We start from the raw sequence: 22735 nt of genomic DNA on the forward strand, positions 1-22735 counted from the left end.
CGGCTAAAGGTTGTGGCACCATCGCTCGAAACGATGTCGCCATACCTTTGGCCTTTGATCTATTAGATGGCGCCACTTTTTGATATTTAACAAATTTAAAACACATCAGTGAAAGAATAACGATCAAAGTCAAATCGCGTCCTAAAAGTTATAATCATGTGTCGAAAGATGGCAGTAAATTTACTGTGGCTACCAAGTTTTCTTTGATAATCCTCTATTTCAAATTCTCTTTGCTACAGCTCACAGAGCCACTAGTATTATGAATTCGAACGTAACTCTGTCTGTCTGTCGATGTGTCATGTACCTGAGGTTGATCCTGATTTCTGTACCACGGGGTGACAACAGCCTCTCTGTATTTTTCAGGGTCAAACACGAAGATCTCGCCCGGCTTCAGCAGTGGGTTGTCCATCTTCTTAACTTTCCTCTTGTCCTGGTGTTCGGACTGTAAACAATAACGATACTAATTTTTGTATTCATCAGGTAGCATGGTCGCGTTTTTATCACCAGTCACCATGCGTGTCACTTTCTAACACGTTCACAGCGGCATGAGCCGTGGCAAAATGCCGGGACAACGCGAGGAAGAAGAGGAGAACTTTTACTATGGGATCTACCCAGAAATCACGAAAACGTCACCCATACAACTAAACCCTTGACAGTTCTTACCCAACTGAAATAGTACATTACGATACAAGTGCGAAAAATAGGAAATTCGAAACGAGTGGCGATAAATTAAAACACGACCGAAGGGAGTGTTTTAAATCGACACGAGTTGCGAATTACCTATTCGCACATGTATCGTACAACGTTTTACAGTACATATGGCCCTTTAAATATTCGACACAGTAACGTAATATGCTACTTCTCGCACTAGTGCTATAAAGTAGCCCCATATGTACTGTAAACAACATTTGCGACTCCTTAAACTTATAATTTCTACTGCAGTTGGCTCTTCTTCTCAAGAGATTGCCGACCCCTGGGCTAGTGATCCGAGGGTTCGAGCCTCGCCCGAGACAGAAAAAAAATCCACAAAGATTTCTGAGCTTAACTTACTTTAGTTCCATCGTCCTTCCTCGCCCATACTTCGCCTTCCCCGGGCCGTTTTTCTTCGTCCCTCCTGCCTTCTTCCGTCCATAGCACAGGCTTCTCCAGCTCATCGTGTGCCTTCTCTTCCGTGTACTGGTATATTTGCTCCAGGAACTTCCAGTCGATGTCCACTTTGGTGCTGCCGTCTGGGTTGTTTACTGTTCAATTAAAATATAATTTTAGACACCAGGTACGGTCGTCTGAAAATATCGATACAAAAAAAAGTATCAAAAATATGTATACACGACTTTATTGCCCATATATTAAGATGGTGTGAACATATTTTTGGCACGTTTTTTCGTATCGATATTTTCAGACGTGATTGTGCTTACAATTTTTTTTTATGATATAAGAGGCAACCGGCAGACAATCACCTGTTTGTAAGCGATTACAGTCTCCGGGTGTCCATAGGCGTCCATAACTAGAGTGGTTGTAAGTACGTTGTCGGCCTTTAAGATAGGAGTACACTCTTTTCTTAAAGCTTTGAAGGTCGTATCAATAAATACAATGAACCTATACTCTGTATATTTAGGTATTTAAATAAAAGTAAACAAAATCTACCCTCAAATGGCTAAGCCAGCTGAGGGTAGATGAAAACATTACATGCTCAAATACTGTAGGTTAACGTCATTGACATATATATCTAAAGACGGGCCTTAAAGGCACTAAGAATGGTGCTAGTTCAGTGGTGTTACTCATGATTTCGAGCCAATCGTGCAGTCTAACGCCGCAACGCGATTGGTTGATGAGTTCGCATCATGCGCGCGATTGGTCGCAACTAGTTGCATGAGACTGCACGATGGGCTCGAAATCATGAGTAACACCATTGAACTAGCACCATTCTTAGTGCCCGTTAGGCCCGTCCTTAGATGTATATGTCAATGGTTAAAGTGAGGTCCTTCAGTGACAGATCCAGGCGGTTTTGTATTTGGTTGGTTAACCAATAAATGTTATAACTACCCGAAAATTTACAAATTGTTTGTTTACTTTTATTTAAATACCTAAAGATACAGAGTGTAGTCACTCATGTTTTTTAAGCCGAATAGCTTAATTATAACTAGAAGCTTCTTCATCGGAAGCGTGCGTGGGTGGTCCGACGCAGACTGCGGGCTGCAGCTGTGTGCGACCGATTACTCGGGGCGGCCGACGGCGGCGGTAGGGGAGGCGAGAAACTACCCTCATATTTGGCATTATTGTCAAATGATGGGTTGGGAGAAGCTCTTCGTTATGCAGTGAAACATGTCGAACGATCTTTAATTTAATATGCTATTGCCGAGGCGAGAAATTAGGTGACTGGGTACTTGGCACATGTTGAGTATTAAAACAAAATTTAGATAAATGGATATAAAATGAGCCATTCATTATAAAAAAAGTGGTATTTATAACGACATATTGATATTATAAAAGAATTTAAAAAAAATAACTTTTAAAAAGAAAAAATAAAATGGTACCAGTCGATTCCTTACATTTTATTGAAAAATAAATTGTATGACAACTATATACATAAACGCAATATTTCAGGGTCACAATAGCATTTTTTTTTTATCTTCCATACATTTAGGACAGACTAATGTAATGTGACGTCATCACATTATCATTTTGTTAGAGGCGTTTCAATCGTCGAGTGCGAGCGTCAGACTTTAACTCTCATTTCTGACCTTTGTGTTGCTTAAATGCCATTAGTCCTATATAGACATTTGATCCTCAGGAAAATCAAGATCGATTGACATTATTTACAAAAAAACTGTCAAGTAGCCAATTGTAGGATTGTATTCCAATATGGCACCGGCAAGAAACTCGGCGGAACACATCTTTTCAAAACATTACATCTTATAACTAACATGCATTAAATAAAAAAATACAATTAAAATTTATATGCAATTTAAAAAAATACACATAACAGAGAAGCCGCTCAGCGGGTCGCTGATGGTGAATGTGTAAAAAAAAAGCAAGTCCATACCTTTAACAGTAGGCACGACGTAGTAGTTGTTGTGTGTGCAGGCTTCCGGCTCCAGCGTCATGCCGCGGCGACGCACGCGCAACACATCCGCGAACACGAAACGCATGAACCTGTTTACAATAAAATACTAAGCAATCTGTCACAGTCAAATAAATAAATAAAATAAATATTATAGGACATTATTACACAAATTGACTAAGTCCCACAGTAAGCTCAATAAGGCTTGTGTTGAGGGTACTTAGACAACGATATATATAATATATAAATATTTATAAATACTTAAATACATAGAAAACACCCATGACTCAGGAACAAATATCCATGCTCATCACACGAATAAATGCCCTTACCAGGATTTGAACCCGGGACCATCAGCTACGTAGGCAGGGTCACTACCCACAAGGCCAAACCGGTCGTCGAGTCGTCCAACGTCGACCGGTCAAATATAGACGAAGAAATTGTATCCTACATAGGTATGAAAATTCCGAAAATACCGAATACTTTTTTCGGGAATTTTACGAATTTTCGTATTTTTCGTTTTATTCAGAAAAATTAAATAATATCATACATAATCCGGTGATAATTGACGGCAGCGTCAAAGTCAATAAAATGCCAGAAACTAACACATTTAGACGTGCAACCTTAATCTGTTTAAATTCCTAATTAAGTACATATTGATAAAAATACAGAAGTAAAAAAAACTTTTTTTTTCGGCTGTATTCGTTCGTTTTTTTTTTCGGCATTTTTTTTAAACTTTTTCGTTTTTTTTTTCGGAAGTACTTAGTGTAACTGAAATTTGCATTGTTTTTCTCGAAAATTTTCCCGTATTTTTTCAACGTTAATTCTACAGAAGCAAAGTTCTTATAGTTTTCTGTTTCTTTGTTTTGTGTTGCTTGCTACGCGGACTGAGTCTCGTGTCGGCATGAGCGGCGGGGGCCACGGTCACACGCACCTCGCCAGAACGCGTGTACACCGGGAACGATTTAAATTACTCCTTCCTTATTACCTCGTGATCAGTTGCTTCCTACGCGGGCTGAGTCTCGTGTCGGCATGAGCGGCGGGGGCCACGGTCACACGCACCTCGCCAGAACGCGTGTACACCGGGAACGATGGAATTTGCAATCTGCAAAACATATGCTGCTTTTAATTCTGTAGAAAAGCGAGACAAATTATTGTTTTAATTCTCTAGTTACCTGTCCGTATAGTATAGATTTATCTAGTTACCTGTATAGTATAGTTTTCTCTAGTTACATTTCTGTATAGTATAGTTTTCTATAGTTACCTGTCTGTATAGTATAGTTTTCTATAGTTACCTGTGTGTATAGTATAGTTTTCTTTAGTTACCTGTCTGTATAATATAGATTTCTCTAGTTACCTGTCCGTATAATATAGTTTTCTATAGTTACCTGTCTGTTTAGTATAGATTTCTCTAGTTATCTGTCTGTATAGTATAGTTTTCTCTAGTTATCTGTGCGTATAGTATAGATTTCTCTAGTTACCTGTCTGTATAGTATAGTTTTCTTTAGTTACCTGTCTGTATAATATAGATTTCTCTAGTTACCTGTCCGTATAATATAGTTTTCTATAGTTACCTGTCTGTATAGTATAGATTTCTCTAGTTACCTGTCTGTATAGTATAGTTTTCTCCAGTTACCTGTCTGTATAGTATATTTTTCTATAGTTACCTGTCAGGTTGCTGCACGCGCATGAGCACACCGCATGCTTGTTTCGCTAGCTGTGGGGCGTGGAGCCTTCGTCCTCGAGTGTTGTATCGTTCGGGTAGAGCGCACCAGAGTGTGCAAGAAATCGCGTATAGCACGTTGCTACCTGTAAAGTTAATATACGAAATATGTCGCAGGCGTCTTACGTTCAAAATGTCTCTGGAGTTACTAAAGACATACACAGTTTCTGTTTATTAGGTTTAACAGCCGGGCCGTGAATGATTTAACATACACCATAAGCCATTATTTAAAGGTGAAATCTCACAACTTCAACATTTATTCAGCAAATAGGCCACAAGGGCACTTTTACACGTCAACATGGAATTTACATACAAGCAAAAACAAGTACATCAACAATTAAGTATAAAATACAATTCATTGAACATATTAATGCAAACTAAAGTATTATTGTTTAAATAAAAAGGAAGTAAAATATTATTATTGCTTAGAGATGTATAAAGTCTCTAAACGTCGAATTACAAAAAAAAACTATAATAATAATAAAAAACACAAAGTTCTAAAATTATTAAGATATGTAAATATCTCTAAATGTGAGAACTAAATGATTTTTATCAAATTATCCTTAGAGATGTATAGTGTCTCTAAGAGTCAAAATTCCTTATAATTAATACATCCATTAGGATAAAAGAAACATACGAGAACCGAACGGATTCATTAGAATAAAAAAAAAACATATGAGCAACGAAGTTTAAAAGTTGTGAACAGATTTGTATCGGTCAAAAATTTGGGTCACCCATTTACGTTGACTTACTCGGACTATTGGGTAATGCCAAACTGTGAACTTACTGATAATAGGCTCCGTCTGTCCGTCTGCCTCTTCTGCCAGCTGCTCGTCCGTCGTGTCCACGATGGGCTCGCAGTTCGTGAAGGCTCTAGCTGTCTGAAATAAGAGGCATTCCTGTAATATCTCACCCAATTATGTGGAAGATGTACAAATTACTTCGAACAAAATAGCTGAACACACATAAACAGCTTATCAACAGCGATTTTCTCTTCGAAGCTATGCCTCAAAGAGAGGTAATTTTAAACCGAAATTTTCAATAACATATCATACCTTGTGTACATTCTTATTGATAATTTTAGATATATATTCTAGAAAAACTCATGTCTCGAAATTGACATCAAATATCAAACATTTATTCAGCAAATAGGCCACAGGGGCAATTTTACGTGTCAAAATTTTACAAGCAAAAAAAAAACAACAAAATACAATTACGAATATGGAATCAATGAAATATTAGATACTTTATTTGAGATGTATACAGTCTCTAAATGTCGAATTACGAAAAAACTATGATAAAAAATACAAACAAATACTTTAGAGATGTAAGCCTCAAGTGCCAGAGATAAAATATAATAAAAAAAACGATCATTCAATTATCCTTAGAGATGTAAAGGGTCTCCAAGTCTTGAATTTTGTTTAAATAGATCGCTGTACAGTCGCCATCAGATATATCGGAGCGGTCAAAGTGCTAAAAAATATATGAACACGCACTCTGACGGCTTGGCAATAGAAACGTGTTCAGATATTTGTGAGCACCTTGACCGCTCCGATATATCTGATGGCGACTGTGAAATTATGCGATAACATTAGTTCACACTTGATCAGTGACCACAAAACATGGCAAAAAAAGGGAAACCCAGTTTATTTTTTCACAATCAATAACTGTTTCCTTTTTTCAACACAAAGTATTTTAACAAAAATATATTAATTACCCTTTTATAATAGTATTGCCTTCTCTTCGTTGTGCCAGGCCTAGCATCGGCCTCGGCGCAGGCTTCTAGCTCGCCCGCCTTGAAGTTCTCCTTGCCTAAAGTAAAACAATAACATATTACAAAATATAGAACTGAACTTACCAAATATAAAATCTTTGCTTTTTAGTTTTGACAAAACATTTATGAATAAAAATCTTTATTTCAGGCAACTAGTGGCCCATAGATAAATTACCTTAAAACTAGCAACATATTAAAAAAAAAACTTAAAACGGACAAAAAACCATAAATAGGTGGCACTACAATGACCAGAATACTTGAGAAAAAAATCTAATCATAGACAGCGCACTTCACTCCGTCAATAACGCCTAGGTTCTTACCTACTCTAGCGCTACTCTGGAGAGATTTGGAACTATTATTTGTAGCTGACAGCTGGGCACTTTTGCAACAATTCTGGCTAAGGAGTTTCAGTTCCTTGCCTCTACCTTCCGTAATCCAGATGGCAACCAGAGTTACCACAAAATAGAAGACGCATCAGCTGTCAAATTATCTTCGACTTCACACATCTGATACAATCAAGGATTATATTTTAACACATTCACCGCTGAGCTACAGTCGTAGCGCTACGTCGTAGCCGATAACATAGATTTCCCGGTTTGTATCGGAAATGCTTTGTAAAAACAAAGAGAATTTGAAATAGAGGTAGATTTTAAAAGAAAACTTTGTAGCCACAATAAATTTACTGCCATCTTTCGACACACGATTAAAACTTTTAGAACGCCATTTGACTTTGATCCTAACTCTTACACTGATATGTGTTAAATTTGTTAAATATCAATGAATGTAAATAAATAAATAAATATTATAGGACATTATTACACAAATTGACTAAGTCCCAAAGTAAGCTCAATAAGGCTTGTGTTGAGGGTAATTAGACAACGATATATATAAATATTTATAAATACTTAAATACATAGAAAACACCCATGACTCAGGAAATATCCATGCTCATCACACAAATACATGCCCTTACCAGGATTTGAACCCGGGACCATCAGCTTCGTAGGCAGGGTCACTATCCACTAGGCCAAACCGGTTGTCAATGTATCTGCGCTAATAGGCATATAAGGTGATCGCCGAGCTTCCAGGACTTATGCAGTATCCGACACTCCTGTAATACGGCTATTCTTCGAGTACTACTCGGGATGAGGTGAACCAGGATATAAGTAATTATTGTTCCGACTGACCTATAGGCATAAGATGGTCGTCGAGCTCCCCAGACTTGTGCAGTATCCTACAAGCTTGCAACGCTGCCATTCTTCGCGCCAGCACTCGGGTAGGCATTGGGTGACCCTATAACAAAAAAAAAATTATAGCACGACGCACTATTATATTATTAAGAAATTAAGAAGTAGTAAATGATAATAAATATTTTAGTACATTATTACACAAATTGACTAAGTCCCACAGTAAGCTCAATAAGGCTTGTGTTGAGGGTACTTAGACAACGATATATATAATATATAAATATTTATAAATACTTAACATAACATATACTTAGAAAACACCCATGACTCAGGAACAAATATTCGTACTCATCACACAAATAAATGCCCTTACCAGGATTTGAACCCACAGACAAGTCGTCAAATCGCGATAAGACTTAAATCGACCGAGATATAACCGTGAATACCTTTAAAATACTTCCTCCACCTCCAGCTTTACCTTTGTAATCAAGACGCACTAATATAGCGTAAAGCAGTGGCGGATTTGCCCTCAGATCCAATAGGCCTGGCCCTAGGGCGGTCAGATATTAGGGGCGGCAGTTTATATGATGGGTGCTAAGAAAGGGGTGGGCAGTGCTTACTACAGGGCCTGGGGCCAGGTCTAAAAATTAGCCACTGGATTAGAGCGATACTGACCACGATGTTGTACTTGACGGGGCAGTTGAGCGGCAGTCGTAGTGTGCACACCCATGCTGGCTGCACGCCCGAGGCAGATCGTATGTGGACTCGTTCGGTGCGGTAAGAGGGCGCGAGGCGGGTGAAGGTGTCGGAGGGGAGTTTCCCGCAGTATCTAAAAAAGATTTGGTTGAGATGATGAAAAAATCGTAAAAAAGAAAAGTCACAATTAAGCATAGCAAAGCTGATCAAACCCCATTTCAATCGAAATAATCTAAAAATGATAACTTCGGTTTCTATGTTAATGAGAGCCGATTTGCAACCCACAGGCAGGCAAGCTTCGTTAGCTCACTTGATATAGAGTATTATAGAGCGTTAAGCCGTGTCGCCAAGCGAATTGAGATTCTAAAAAAATCTGCTGAATGCATAAATAGGGTCGACACAGAACGAGCCGCCTCGCAAGGAAATTGCTACGCGAAGCAGCTCAGTATGTACAGGCCTGCCTCGGCCGCATTGCCTCGAGCGAGGCACTTCTCCACCGACCGAGCTGCTTCACGCGGCAATTTCCTCACGAGGCGGCTCGCTCTGTGTGGACCCGCCTATTGACTTACAACTAGGAAATATGTTTTTTAACGTAATTAACGAGATCAAAGGACAAAGGTATGGCAGCATCGTTTCGAGCGATGTCGCCATAACCTTTAGGTTGTGCCGGGTAAGATGGCGCCACTTTTAGATATTTAACAAATCACACATATCAGTGAAAGAATAAGTATCAAAGTCAAATAGCATTCTTAAAGTTTTAATCATGTGTCGAAAGTAAATTTACCGTGGCTACAAAATTTTCTTTGACAATCCTCTATTTCAAATTCTCGTTGGTATAATTAACTTACCTATTTATCAACGCTATAGCTGAACTAAGATCCACACTAGCAATATCCTCTTTCTTGGCCTCCTCACCACAACACTCTTTATCCACACTACTCCTCTTTTTATTACACTTGTTACACTCTAAATTAGTTCCACTATTCACACTAGTCCTATTTTCACTAATTTTCGATTCTACACTATCTTCTTTGGACTTATCTTCTTTTGAGTTGGCAGTTGATTCGTTTTCATCATTATTTTTAATGAAATCTTTATCATCTTCAGTTATTTCATTAATTATATCTATAGTTGCTTCTTTTTTGCTTTTGACTAGATATTCTTCATTTTGATTTTCAATATCTTTACTAATTACGTCATGATAAATATCATTATTTTCATTATTTTTCATAACTTCATTTTCTTTAATATTAAAATTATTTTTTCTGTATCTTCTTTTTCTAGGTTGGCCGAGGGAGAATAGGGAATCACGAGCGCAGTGAAGGCATCTGCGTGATCTTCTTCTTGCTGTGGCGGCTCGTCCTGGATTCCACAGCCGCATTTGCGGCTTATGATCTATGAAAAAAAAAAATGTATTAATCATTTTATGGATTTCATTGGCAGTTTTACTTCCTAAAAGCTGGTTTTCTAGGGTTAATACACAAATAGTACGATGTACTCCTCCATTAAGCTCCAGCAAGGGAGTAAGGATAGTAAATAACTTCCTTTTATTAAGTTAATAAACTAGATACAAGCAGTGGGGCGACACTCCTCCTTTCGGGCATTCTCGGCTTTGTTCGGGTCGGCATTGCTCCGAGCAATTATTAGGGTTGGCACAACTTGACTTCCCTTTGCGTGCACGACCACAGATACGTGACTTGAATTGGGTACTTGACACATGTTGAATATTATAACAAAAATTAGTTAAATGGATAGAAAATGAGCCATCCATTATAAAAAGTGAAATTTAAAGCATTATATTGAGATTATAAAAATATACACGGCTCCATAGTCTCAAAAAGAAATTTGCTGTCTTTCAAAAACAGAAAAGAAAATGGTACCATTCGATTCGATTTCTTACATTTTATTGAAAAATAAATTGTACGCCAACTATACACATAAACGCAATATTTCAGGGTCAAAATGGCAATTTCCTTGTTCTTCCATACATTTAGGATAGACTTATGTAATATGACGTCACATCACAATATCATTTCGTTAGAGGCGTTTCAATCATCGAGTGCGAGCGTCAGACTATAACTCTCATTTCTGACTTTTGTGTTGCTTAAATGCCATGAGTCAGTGACAGTGACATCATGACAGTGCACTGTCAATACATTTATGAGAATATTCTGTATGTGCATAAAAATATTGCCGATTTTAAGAAAAATTGTGACATTCATAATATTAATACTAGAAATAAACATAAGTTCGCCGTGCCCTTCACTCGGCTCCATAAAATTAAAAAATCATTCATGGGTAATTGTGTGAGATTTTATAATAAACTTCCAAACCATATTACTGAGTTTCCAATTAATAAATTTAAGAATCATGTAAAGCGTAAACTTATTTCTAAAGCTTATTATACCACACAAGACTACATGAATGATAAAACAACGTGGGATTAATTGTGATTCGAAATGATTAATTATTTATTATATTTGAATAATGATGATGAAATGGATATTCCAATGCATGTATTTCCTTTGTTGACTAGTATTTTTTATACATTTTTTTTTGCATGACTATATTTTGTGAAAGTTTTAGTATTAAATTTGATCTATGAATTATATTCATTAGTATTATATATGGAATAATATTTACAACATCAATAAATTGCTCTGATAATTAGATTAAGATAATTATATGTATAATACTGTCTTACTATTCATAAGTGCTTGTTGCTAGGCCTACATGAATAAAGTATATTTGAATTGAATTGAATTGAGTCCTATATAGACATTTGATCCTCAGGAAAATCAAGATCGATTGACATTATTTACAAAATTGGGGTGAATGAAAGGAGCCTCCCCACACGACGCACTCGAAGTTACGGCGATCACTCATTGCTAGCGTCTGGCGCACCCCGGGCAACGTTCGGTTTTACTACCGAGCGGCGAATCCTTTCGACACGATATTAACTTGTAATGAAATGTTGACATGACTTACTTAAAAATTAGGTCCGGAAATACTACATATCAGGTGCGATGAGTGAAAATGATATGTAAAGGAATTTCATACAGCCTTACACACCTAGGCCTGTAACCTTCTTTTGTTTTTAAACGTCAAATTATGGCACGTCTTGGCATTCAACCATAAAAAACCTATAAGCAAAATTCTGCCATTATGTTTTTTTTCTTTTTTTGTCTTTTTTTCTTTTTTTTCTTTTGTGTTTGTTATTGTTTCAGGGTTTCAAAGGGGAACAAAAATTTAATTATTTTTGCGCTACGACGCACGGTTTAGGAGATACAGCGCCATAAAGTTTTTTTTTTCAGTCATGCAGAAATCTTTATAGGGCTGTATCTCTTAAAGTGCGTCGTAGCGTAAAAATAATCTAATTTTCGTTCCCCTATTAATAACCCGAAAGTAATAATAACAATCATCATCATCATCCTATTTTTTTAAATTATTTAATTGCAAGTTTGAGAAAAGCATTATACGAATCTCGGTGAGAAGCAGGGTTGCCGGCTGCGTATCCCTATCCGTCCTCGCTACGCTCGGTCGTCTATATCTACTTTGCCTACAACCCTTCGTATCCCGTCTTCTATAGAAATGTACTATTATAAAATACTGTCAAGTAGGCAATAGGGTTGTTTCCATCTACAAATCTTAGGGCAGAATTGTATGCCAATAAATTCTTTTGGATTATAAGAACATGTTAAACTACTTTTAGGGGACCTGTAATGACTATATTTTTGTAAATATCGAATTTAAAATATCTTTTGGCACACGTCACGTGACCAAACTCGAAACGTCATTGAAGATTCTGATAACGTCACAACTCTCGGATGACAACAAATGACAAATGTCAGTTGACAGTTCGTATCTTCTACGTGTGTATGTAGTTGTGTCAAACCGTAAACTGTGACGTCACACAATTTTCAAAGAGCGTTCTGGGCGCGAAAGTATCTGTCAAAATATATTTTGTTAATTTAACATATTTAAAGCCGATCTTAGTATAAAAGTTGAACTTTAGGGCAACTTTTAGTTAATATAGAACGTAATACAAGCGTTTCAAAAAATTGGAAACAACCCAATTAGAATAGCCAACATATTATCAAAAATGCGCTAAATAAGGTCGCTTTCAAAGAATCATTACGTGCTTTCTTTGCTAGCAGAATGAAAGATTCTTAATGTATTTATTTATCAGCTTCATGTTTCGTCTTTTTATTTATATATGTGTGTGTGTATTATGTATGTATGTATATGTTATTTTATGTATTTTTGTTTGATTTGTTTTGCTATTATAATTGTAATACCGCTCTCAATCTCTCTGCTTAGCCTTAAGGTTGACTGGTAGAGAATGCCTCGTGGCATTAAGTCCGCCTTTTGTACTATAAGATTGTTTTTCTTTTGTGCAATAAAGATTAAATAAATAAATAGTAGCCCTTGTGTGTGGTGTTGTGTGGCCCACCTGGTCCAGCTCGCGGTAGACGGCGACGTGCCGCAGCAGCGCGCGCGCGCGCCCCGCGCCGGCCAGCAGCGCGCACGCGGCGCGCGGCGCGCGCGCACGCCCGCGGCACAGCCCGTGAGACCGATACCTGCCAATATTTACTGTATAATAAACCGGCCAAGAGCATGTCGGGCCATGCTCAAGAGTAGGGTTCCGTAGTTACTCCTTCGTCACAATAAGCTAAACTGGAGCTTAAAGTATAGTAGATTGAACAACCAAGGGATGAACTGTGGATATAAGTCTTTTTACTATGAAGGGGAAACTTTTTGCGATAACTCAAAAACAGCTAAACGGATCATATCAATAGTGTATGTGAAGTCCCCAGTGTCACCCCCCCCCCCCCCCCCACCGGAGCACCAGATGGCAATAATAGATAAGTTTTTGGCAAAATTTTCATTTTTGGTAAGCTTTTATCACTGACTGTACTTTTTTTTCCACGAGCAACTAATACCTCTCGAGAAAATTCTAAAAACCCCAAACACAATTAGGGTGCGTTATTTTATCACAGAGTTCCTATGGCTACCTCCTGTCTCCATCATCAGATCAGCTCGATGGTACCATAATTTGCATTGTCACCCGACTTACATATGTATGCAAATTTTCAGCTTCATCGGAAAACGGGAAGTGGGTCAAATTTAACTTGCAAGATTTGTCCCATACATACTAACAGCGGTGGCAGCATGGTTACATTTTTATTACCTGTCACTATGCCCGTCACTTTCGCGCTTATATACTTGTTAGAACGTGATAGGAATGGTGACAAATGATAAATAGCCGACCATCATACCCGTACAGGGCAAGTTAAATAAAAGTTTGTAAAAAGTACTTGGACACATGGAAAGAATAAGTGAAAGAAGGTTAAAATAAGGGAGAAGTAGAAGAGGGAGCTGGAAGGGGTAGACCTCGGCGGACTTTCTCTGATCAAATCGGGGAAATCCTGAAGAAAGGCCAGGTCAAGAGCACCCTAAACCGACGAGCGTGTATGAGGAATGTCATGAAAGTGAAGGAAGCGAAAGAGGTATGTCAGGCTCGTAGCAAGTGGAAATCCGTGGTGTCTGCCTACCCGTCCGGGAAATAGGCGTGATTATATGTATGTATGTATGTAAAAAGTACTCACGAGGCCGGCACGTCCCAGCGGAGCACCAGGTTGCAGCGCGGCAGGTCGATGCCCTCCTCTAAAGCTGACGTGGCCAGCAGCAGGTTACAGTCGTGCATACGGAACCTAACAGTTAAATAATTGTTTATTTTATTCAGATCGCCATTTTTTTATTTAATTTTGTGAGAGACGTATGACGAATAGAATAGAAAAAAAAATACGTCACAAACAACCAAACAAAAGCTTAAAAAAACCGGACAAGTGCGAGTCGGACTCGCCCACCGAGGGTTCCGTACTCTTTAGTATTTGTTATCATAGCGGCAACAGAAATACATCATCTGTGAAAATTTCAACTGTCTATCTATCACGGTTCATGAGATACAGCCTGGTGACAGACGGACGGACGGACGGACGGACAGCGGAGTCTTAATAATAGGGTCCCGTTTTACCCTTGGGTACGGAACCCTAAATCGGAAATTAAAATTTGCTGATAATTGAATGCCTATATCACAGTCTAAAACAATAAAATCATTCGACGAAGCCGTCTAGACAGGGAAATCGTGCGGGGTGCGAGGGGCGCGTCGCGCGCACCCGAGCTGCATACATCGCCATTGTTAGTAGCTCGGTACTACTTACATGGCTGCCCATATTTTATCCAGCTGTCCTTTTGGGCAGTTGTGTAAGTCTGTGACAACCCTGTGTTCTTGTGCGGTGTCAGCATTTACGCCATGAAAGGCGTCGGTCCACTGTTACTTTTTACACTGTGCCTGTGTATATGTAGTCTATCTTAACTTTATATGTGTAGTATATGTATTATATTGTATTTTTAATACTTTTTTCTTTATTTTTATTTTTTTGCACCACCCGTTAACTTCGCTTCGTTCGCCATCTCACTATCTGAAGGTTGTCTGGAAGAGATCGCTGTTTAGCGATAAGTCCGCCTGTTGTTACCTACCAGTGTGTATATTTTATCAATTTCTGTATCTGTTTTTTATGCAGTGTGCAATAAAGAATTTTATTATTATTATATGGTACTTGTTTGGAAGTCCCTTTACGTACGCTAATAAACCAGGTAGGGTACATTTTACTGTATTTTTGTACATTTGATTTAATGATATATTCCAATAAGACACTAACTTCGCTCGAAGTGCTTAAGATAAAGGATTTAATTTCGGTCCATGATAAGACTATATACAAGCCTTCTGCCTTCAAGCAACACAGGGAAGGCAGACGGCATTAATACTATGTCCCCTCTGCCAAAGCATAGGTACAACTGCACCTATGGCGGTGCATGTTGTGACTCGTCCGTACACAAAAAGAGATCGAGGTGTGCAAAATTTGTCTTTTACGTGTGTCATTTTCTATGTATTTGTGTCGTCATTACAGATTGGATTTTGTATTTAGTGAGTGCATGCGTGCAGCGACTGCGTGCACGTTTCCCCCCGCAAAAAATGGCGGAATGATTTGTACGGTAAGATATCGCTTAGGCTCCTCCCTTCCAACGTGTCGGAAGCCGGTGTTGCTCGAAGCCTTATACAAACTAAAATTAAGCAAGATACGTACTTTTTCAGCGCATCTTCGCGTGCACGCGCATGTCTCCTCAGCTCCGTGGTGTCCGCGGCACCACCGCTCGCTACATACTGCGCGCTCACACCGGACAGACGGGGTTCGAACCGGGACAGATCCTGCAATACGATTGACTTGTTATTGTGTAACACATTTCGCAGTGATAAGATTTATACCATTATCAAAAGGACATTGTCCTTTATATGTTAGTTAAATTTCTTCCATGGTGTCCGTGGCACCGTCACAAGTTATGTAACACTAACGGGTTCAAACCGGGATAGATCGAGCAATAAACGGTCTAGCTACGGAAGGTAGAGGCAAAGAACAGAAACACCTTAGGCAGAATTATTGCAAAAGTGTTCAGCTGTCAGCTATAAATAATAGTTCCAAATCTCTCCAGAGTAGCGCTAGAGTAGCTAAGAACCTAGGCGTTATTGACGAAGTGAAGTGCGCTGTCTATGATTAGATTTTTTTCTCAAGTATTCTAGGTATTGTAGCGCCACCTATTTATGGTTTTTTGTCGGACACTTTTTGGTATATGGAGATTTTGTTACTTGCCTCTACCTTCCGTAGGTCTAGCTATTAGGGGATGTCAATTTTATCTTGTTAGGGAGTAACACATTTCGCAGTGGTATGGTTTGTCCATGGTGAGTTTGTTTAAATATCTTTTTATACCGCGTGGGTGGCAAATAAGCACACGGTTCGCCTGACGGTAAGCGGTCACCGTGGCCAATGAAAGCCTGCAACTCCAGGGCCATTGCATGCGAGTTGCCGACCCTTTAAAAACGTGTACACTGTTTTTTTAAATAGCAATACGATCAACCTAATAGATTCATGAAAAAAAAATGGCCTGAATTTTAACACACAACACATGATTAACTTTTGGAACGCCATTTGACTTTGATCCTTATTCTTTCACTGATATGTGTTAAATTTGTTAAATACCAATAAGTTTTTGGCAAAAATTTCATTTTCGGTACAAGCTTTTATCGCTGACTGTACTTTTCTTTCCACAAGTAATTAATACTCATCGAGACAATTCTAAAAACCCCAAACACAATTAGGTTACGTTGTTTTATCACAGAGTTCCTATGGCCACCTCCTGTCTCCATCATCAGATCATCTCGATGGTACCATAATATTGCATTGTCACCCGACTTACATATGTATGCAAATTTTCAGCTTCATCGGAAACCGGGAAGTGGGTCAAATTTAACTTGCAAGATTTGATTACAAACAGACAACGGTCAGGTGAAACTAAATAAAAGCTTGTAATAAAAAGTGACGCTATCTTACCGGGCACAACCTAAATGTTATGGCGCCATAGCTCGAAACGATGCTGTTATAATTATATCTATTAGATGGCGCCACTTTTTGCTATTTAATACATCAGTATAAGATAAGGATCAAAGACAAATGGCGTTAATTTCCTGTCGCTACATAATTTTCTTTGACAATCCACCTCTATTTCAAATTCTCTTTGATTATATGTACAGTGAGCTGCGAAATTGCATGGAGAAATTATGAATGAATTCATTGATAAAATCGCTATGCACATTTACGGCTGATGGTACAGTTTTTTTTATGAAATAATGAATTTTGTACTAGTATTAGGACCGTACAATACTCACCACAACAACCAGGAACATGATCTTCGCCATAATAGGTTCATTCATGAACACGATGCCACACAACGCGTCAGGGTTCATCTGGGCCTGCTGGTTTCGTACCACATTCCTTTGAACCCGGCCTCGACCCCGGACCCTATGCATCCGCCTTGGAAACAGGAGCGACCGGGGGTCCGTAAGCTCCATTTCAGTCGCTTTAACTTCAGTTATTTCAGTTTTGGTGTTAGATTCTTTTTTTACATCAAGTTTATTTAAATCTATACTTAAATCGTGTATTTCTTTTAAGTTAGCCTCATAAGTGTTAACTTTATCCTCTATTTTATTGCTTAGTGCTACAAAATCGCATTTTTCTATATCATCTAACATCTTTTTCGTCAAATTTTTATTATCGTTTTCTTTTTCTACGTGAATTTCATTACTATTTAATGTTTTATAGCCATTTAAAGTAACTTTATCGTTAATATCATCTTTAGTCACACTATCTGTCTTTTCACTTTGATTTTCATCGTTATTAATTTCATTTTTATCTGTTACAGCTTTTTCATCAGATTTATCATTTTCACTGTAATTATTTTCAAATTGAGCTAATATTTCAATAAACCTCAGTACTTTTGCTGTTGAAAAAGTGGTAATTCTATCTAACTCAGAGTATTTAGAGAACATTAGATCAGAGTAGCACCGGATTTTGACTAACACCGTAGTACATAGACAGAGTAACAGAAAATGTCTCTCGTATGGAACTTTGATTTTGAGTTTTTCTAATTTAGTTAGCAGGGAAAATGCCGCTTTGTCTGCGCCATATGGACCTGTAAAAAATATTAACTTAAGCAATTATATCATAACTAGAGATGTAGGAATCTGGTACAGAACAATCCAAGCTAGACCCTTATGGATACTCTGGTTTGATTCTGCCAACCTCGCTCGAAAAGTGTTAGTCTCAGCTTTCCGAGTCCGGTCCGGACACATCCCTACAAATAACTTTCTATGTATGATGGGTGTTAAACCGTCACCACTGTGTGTAGACTGTCAGACGCCTGATGACTTGTTTCACGTATTGTTGGACTGCGTCCGGAATTCGGACTTGAGAAAAAGGATTTTTAGTAGTTTAGGCTCCATGCACAATGGACAGATCAATTGTTGGTTGGTAGAGCCTTTATCAGACATAGCAATCAGCGTATACCACTTTGTTGATCTCTCCCTTACGTAGGGAACTATGAAATCACCCATGAGGCTGACATGTTCACCTAGAGTGTCCAAAGCATCAATAAAAAATCAGATTTAAAAAAAAAACTATGTCATGGCACATTCGTACATTATGTCATAGCAAATTCGTATAAAATTATAGTAAGAAAATATTAGTTCAAATCGTAACAAAACCGCATACAGAATTCAACATGTCTGCTTGCTTCTATGAAGAAATTAATGCCAATCGGATAAAAAATAACAAACAATTGAGAAAAAAGCCCAAAGGTAGACTGGAAGAGATCGCTATTTAGCGACAGGGTTCGAAAGAATAATTATCTGATAGTTATCTTGATAATTATCGTGATTTTAATGCCTGATTATTATCAATTTGATAATAACCTAAAAGTTATAAAGTGCTGTTTTTTTTAAATAATAGTAATTAGATTGTTACATGAAGATTATCTTACATTTCAATTGTTAATAAAAACTAATCAATATTACGTCAGTTTTTATTTGTACATAGTAAAAAACGCTCCAATCATTATTTGTTACTATCAAAGAGTTTAAAGAAAATAAATACACGTGGGATAATTATCCGATAACTATCGCGATAATTATCAAAGACCATAATTATCTGGATAATTTCAAATCCTGTTTAGCGATAAGATTGCGTGATATATGCCTCTATTTTTAATCAATTGTTTTTCCTGAAACTGACTCTTTTACTGAGGTGTGCTGATAAAAGAGTAGTACCTATATTCTATTCTATTCTAAATATAAGTTACAATTTAGTATTTTTCAAACGTGAAAGGTACGGTGACTGCTATAATCTCCATACAATTTATAACCTTAAAACGCGAAACCTCCTAAAATTGTATGAGATGGCACCTGCCACGGCACCCTTTGTTTGAAAATAGTACATTACGATACAAGTGCGAAAAATAGGAAATTCGAAACGAGTGGCGATAAATTAAAACACGACCGAAGGGAGTGTTTTAAATCGACACGAGTTGCGAATTACCTATTCGCACATGTATCGTACAACGTTTTACAGTACATATGGCCCTTTAAATGTTCGACATAGTAACGTAATATGCTAATTTTCGCACTAATGCGATAAAGTAGCACCATATGTACTGTAAATACTATTAAAAACCTTACGCTGAAAAAAACTTACCCAGCTCGTCCAAAACGTACAGAAACTGTTTGAAAATCAGCTTCGGGTCAATAGTCGGGTTCGGAATATTCATGAATTCCTCGTATAAATCTTCGCCGTAGATCTCCGTGGGGTCGTATCTGTCAAAAGTCACGCTGGGTAAAAATCATATAACTGCGAAATGCGTAACTGAAGGCAAATTTATGTATGAACACATATACAAACATGGCTTACGAAAACGTTCCACATATTATACCGACAGATATCCCTTCTCCATTAATGTACCCCCAGATTTTAACTACCCAATACACAATAGGGTTGTTTCCATCTACAAATCTTAGGGCAGAATTGTATCCCAATAAATTCTTTTGTATTATAAGAACATGTTAAACTACTTTTAAGGGACCTGTAATGATCATATTTTTGTAAATATTGAATTTAAAATATCTTTTGGAACACGTCACGTGACCAAACTCGAAACGTCATTGAAGATTCTGATGACGTCACAACTCTCGGATTGACACTGTTGACAGTTAGGCGATAAACAACAAATGTCAAATGTCAGTTGACAGTTCGTATCTTCTACGTATGTATGTAGTTATGTGTCAAACCGTAAACTGTGACGTCACACAATTTTCAAAGAGCGTTTTGGGCTCGAAAGCTTCTGTCAAAATATATTTTGTTAATTTAGCATATTTAAAGCCGTTTTTAGTATAAAAGTCGAATTTTAGGGCAACTTTTAGTTAATGTAGAACGTAATACAAGCGTTTCAAAAAATTCGAAACAACCCTATTTCCCGCCATTAAAACGTTATTGAACAAGAGTTTTGATTGCTTAAATTAAAATTTGGACCCGGGCACGTCCTTAAACGTCTACAAGAGAGGTATGGGCATTGTGAATGTCATCTCGCTCTGTGTGGTAGGGCACAGCACAGCGGATGTCATTCCAGATCTAGAGCAGAGCCCAACTGGGGAAGTACCTCCACCTTACAGAAAATCGCAGCCAAATAACACTAGACCCTACTCATAGTGTTGTGTTCCTGCCGGTGAGTAAGGTTGCCAGAGCTCAACGAGGGGCGGGAGGGGGTTAGGGTCGGCAACGCGCATGTAACTCCTCTGGAGTTGCAGGCGTACATAGGCTACGAATACTGCTTACCATCAGGCGGGCCGTATGCTTGTTTGCCACCGACGTAGTATAAAAAAAAAATTATATACGTCAAAGCTCTTGCAGGGTATTCCTACTAGTTACCACCAAGCTGTTACCACTGGCTTACCTGTGCTCCTCCAAGAACTCCGTCACATCGTTGACGGCGGTCCTCATGAAGTTCTCCAACTCCTCATAGTCGCTGCAGACTGGTCGGCTTACGGCGTATTCCACTATCAGCTCTTTGGGCTTACAGGGGGCGCCGGTGAACCTATAATGAGAATGAGCATGATTTATTGCAGTACTGTGAACATTTGTAGATGGGAGAATCAACTTTTTAGCGTCACTCGTTGCCATGGTTACGATTAGTTGTCCAGGGGACAAAAGTTCATTGAAATACTGATTTTATGGTACTTAAATGTATTAAACTTGCGTTTTTGTGGTCGTTATAACCAATGTCCATAATGGGCCCCCTACGAAGCATGTTAATAGAACGGCATACAACGTCTCTTCAAACAAACTGTGCCACTGTTGTCTCTTGGACAACGGGACAGGATAACAAAACAAAAAAAGTTGATTCACCCAGATGGTAATCCTGATATAGTTGTTAGCTTTGTAGCTGGCCTCCAACGGCTTATCTTTTGTCTATTGTTAACTAAAACCGCGCGAGCCACTACCTGCATAAAAAATGATCCGGTCGCTTTAACCGGTTATTGAATTACAACTTCTATGGTAATTGAAATAAGATTCAAAATGATCAAATGGAAAAATAATTTGCGATTTCTTGTGTGGTCCCTCTACGGTTACTGAGTGCCGGCGAGTCGAACGCTAACGAACCAGTCTAAAATGTGTCCTCGATATGCGAAAAAAGGCGCGTTATCGGAGAGCGCATCTACACTGGTTTTTTGAGCCTTGGACTAGCCCGCGCTCAGGTGCGAATTAGAATTATACGACCCTTTTTTTTTGCAGGTAGTGGCACGCGCGGTTTTAGTTAACAATAGACAAAAGATTAGCCGCTAGGGGCCAGCTACAAAGCTAACGACTATATCATTTATTAGTTCCAACAGTTACCCATTTCGGGTATGCAATACTTAAATAACTTATGAACTAAACTTAATTAACATGCAAAGATAATTAATTACATACCAATGAATGTTCAAAATATTCTTTTAAACTATAAAATGACTTATCAAGTAACCAGTTTTTCAATCTATCCCGGAATCGGTTACCTTCGAGTGCCTTAATATCAGCTGGAAGGTGATTTGAATACCTGAATAGCTTTTACAAAAGTGCTCTTTTTGAATATGGATGTGTTTATTTTTGGTAGCATAATATTATAATTAATCAAATCCATACTAACACATACAATTTTTTTTTATACCACGTCGGTGGCAAACAAGCATACGGCCCGCCTGATGGTAAGCAGTCACCGTAGCCTATAGACGCCTGCAACTCCAGAGGTGTTACATGCGCATTGCCGACCCTTTAAAAACCTGTACACTCCTTTTTTGAAGAACCCCATACTGTAGACCCTCGGGAAAACCTCGGCAGGGAGCTCATTCCACAGCCGGAGCGTCCGTATTACATACTAACTTAAATCCCATTAATGTTTATTACATTTTTAAAATATAAACTATAAATTAATACAATACAATAATTACAATTTAACATAAACTAATCAAATTAGTTGTCTATATCTAAAATAACTGAACCTATAATAAAAGTACAATTAGTTTTCTATGTACAGTCGCCATCAGATATATCAGAGCGGCCAAGGCGCTCACAAATATCCGAACACGCCTGTATTTTTTTATTGTGTTTAATGCAAGAAAAAATTAAAAAAAAAACCGGCAAACTGCGAGTCGGACTCACACAGGAAGGGTTCCGTACCATTATCTATAAAAACGGTCACCCATCCAAGTACTGACCCCGCCCGACGTTGCTTAACTTCGGTGATTGCATGAGAACCTCGAGATTGGAAAGAAATATTTATTAATTCTGTTTTTCGTATTTGTTGTTATAGCGGCA

General features: G+C 38.1%; 1 protein-coding gene across 1 annotated transcript in view; it reads right to left on the bottom strand.

Moving 5' to 3' along the window:
* Positions 1 to 22735, bottom strand: part of LOC133532693 (endoribonuclease Dcr-1) — a 59011-nt gene that overhangs the window by 28673 nt on the left and 7603 nt on the right. Inside the window, exons 6-22 of the mRNA XM_061871463.1 lie at positions 20838 to 20978; positions 19586 to 19704; positions 17227 to 18029; positions 15593 to 15714; positions 14051 to 14155; positions 12895 to 13021; positions 9732 to 9836; positions 9290 to 9396; positions 8421 to 8574; positions 7746 to 7851; positions 6502 to 6596; positions 5568 to 5665; positions 4729 to 4866; positions 4050 to 4166; positions 3044 to 3153; positions 1051 to 1241; positions 305 to 442 (exon numbers count right to left, since the gene is read on the bottom strand). Of these exons, the coding sequence (XP_061727447.1) occupies positions 305 to 442; positions 1051 to 1241; positions 3044 to 3153; positions 4050 to 4166; positions 4729 to 4866; positions 5568 to 5665; positions 6502 to 6596; positions 7746 to 7851; positions 8421 to 8574; positions 9290 to 9396; positions 9732 to 9836; positions 12895 to 13021; positions 14051 to 14155; positions 15593 to 15714; positions 17227 to 18029; positions 19586 to 19704; positions 20838 to 20978 (2776 nt within the window). The remainder of the gene's footprint in view (positions 1 to 304; positions 443 to 1050; positions 1242 to 3043; positions 3154 to 4049; positions 4167 to 4728; positions 4867 to 5567; positions 5666 to 6501; positions 6597 to 7745; positions 7852 to 8420; positions 8575 to 9289; positions 9397 to 9731; positions 9837 to 12894; positions 13022 to 14050; positions 14156 to 15592; positions 15715 to 17226; positions 18030 to 19585; positions 19705 to 20837; positions 20979 to 22735) is intronic.

The sequence above is a fragment of the Cydia pomonella genome, chromosome 27 (assembly GCF_033807575.1).
Source record: "Cydia pomonella isolate Wapato2018A chromosome 27, ilCydPomo1, whole genome shotgun sequence".
Lineage (NCBI taxonomy): Eukaryota > Metazoa > Arthropoda > Insecta > Lepidoptera > Tortricidae > Cydia > Cydia pomonella.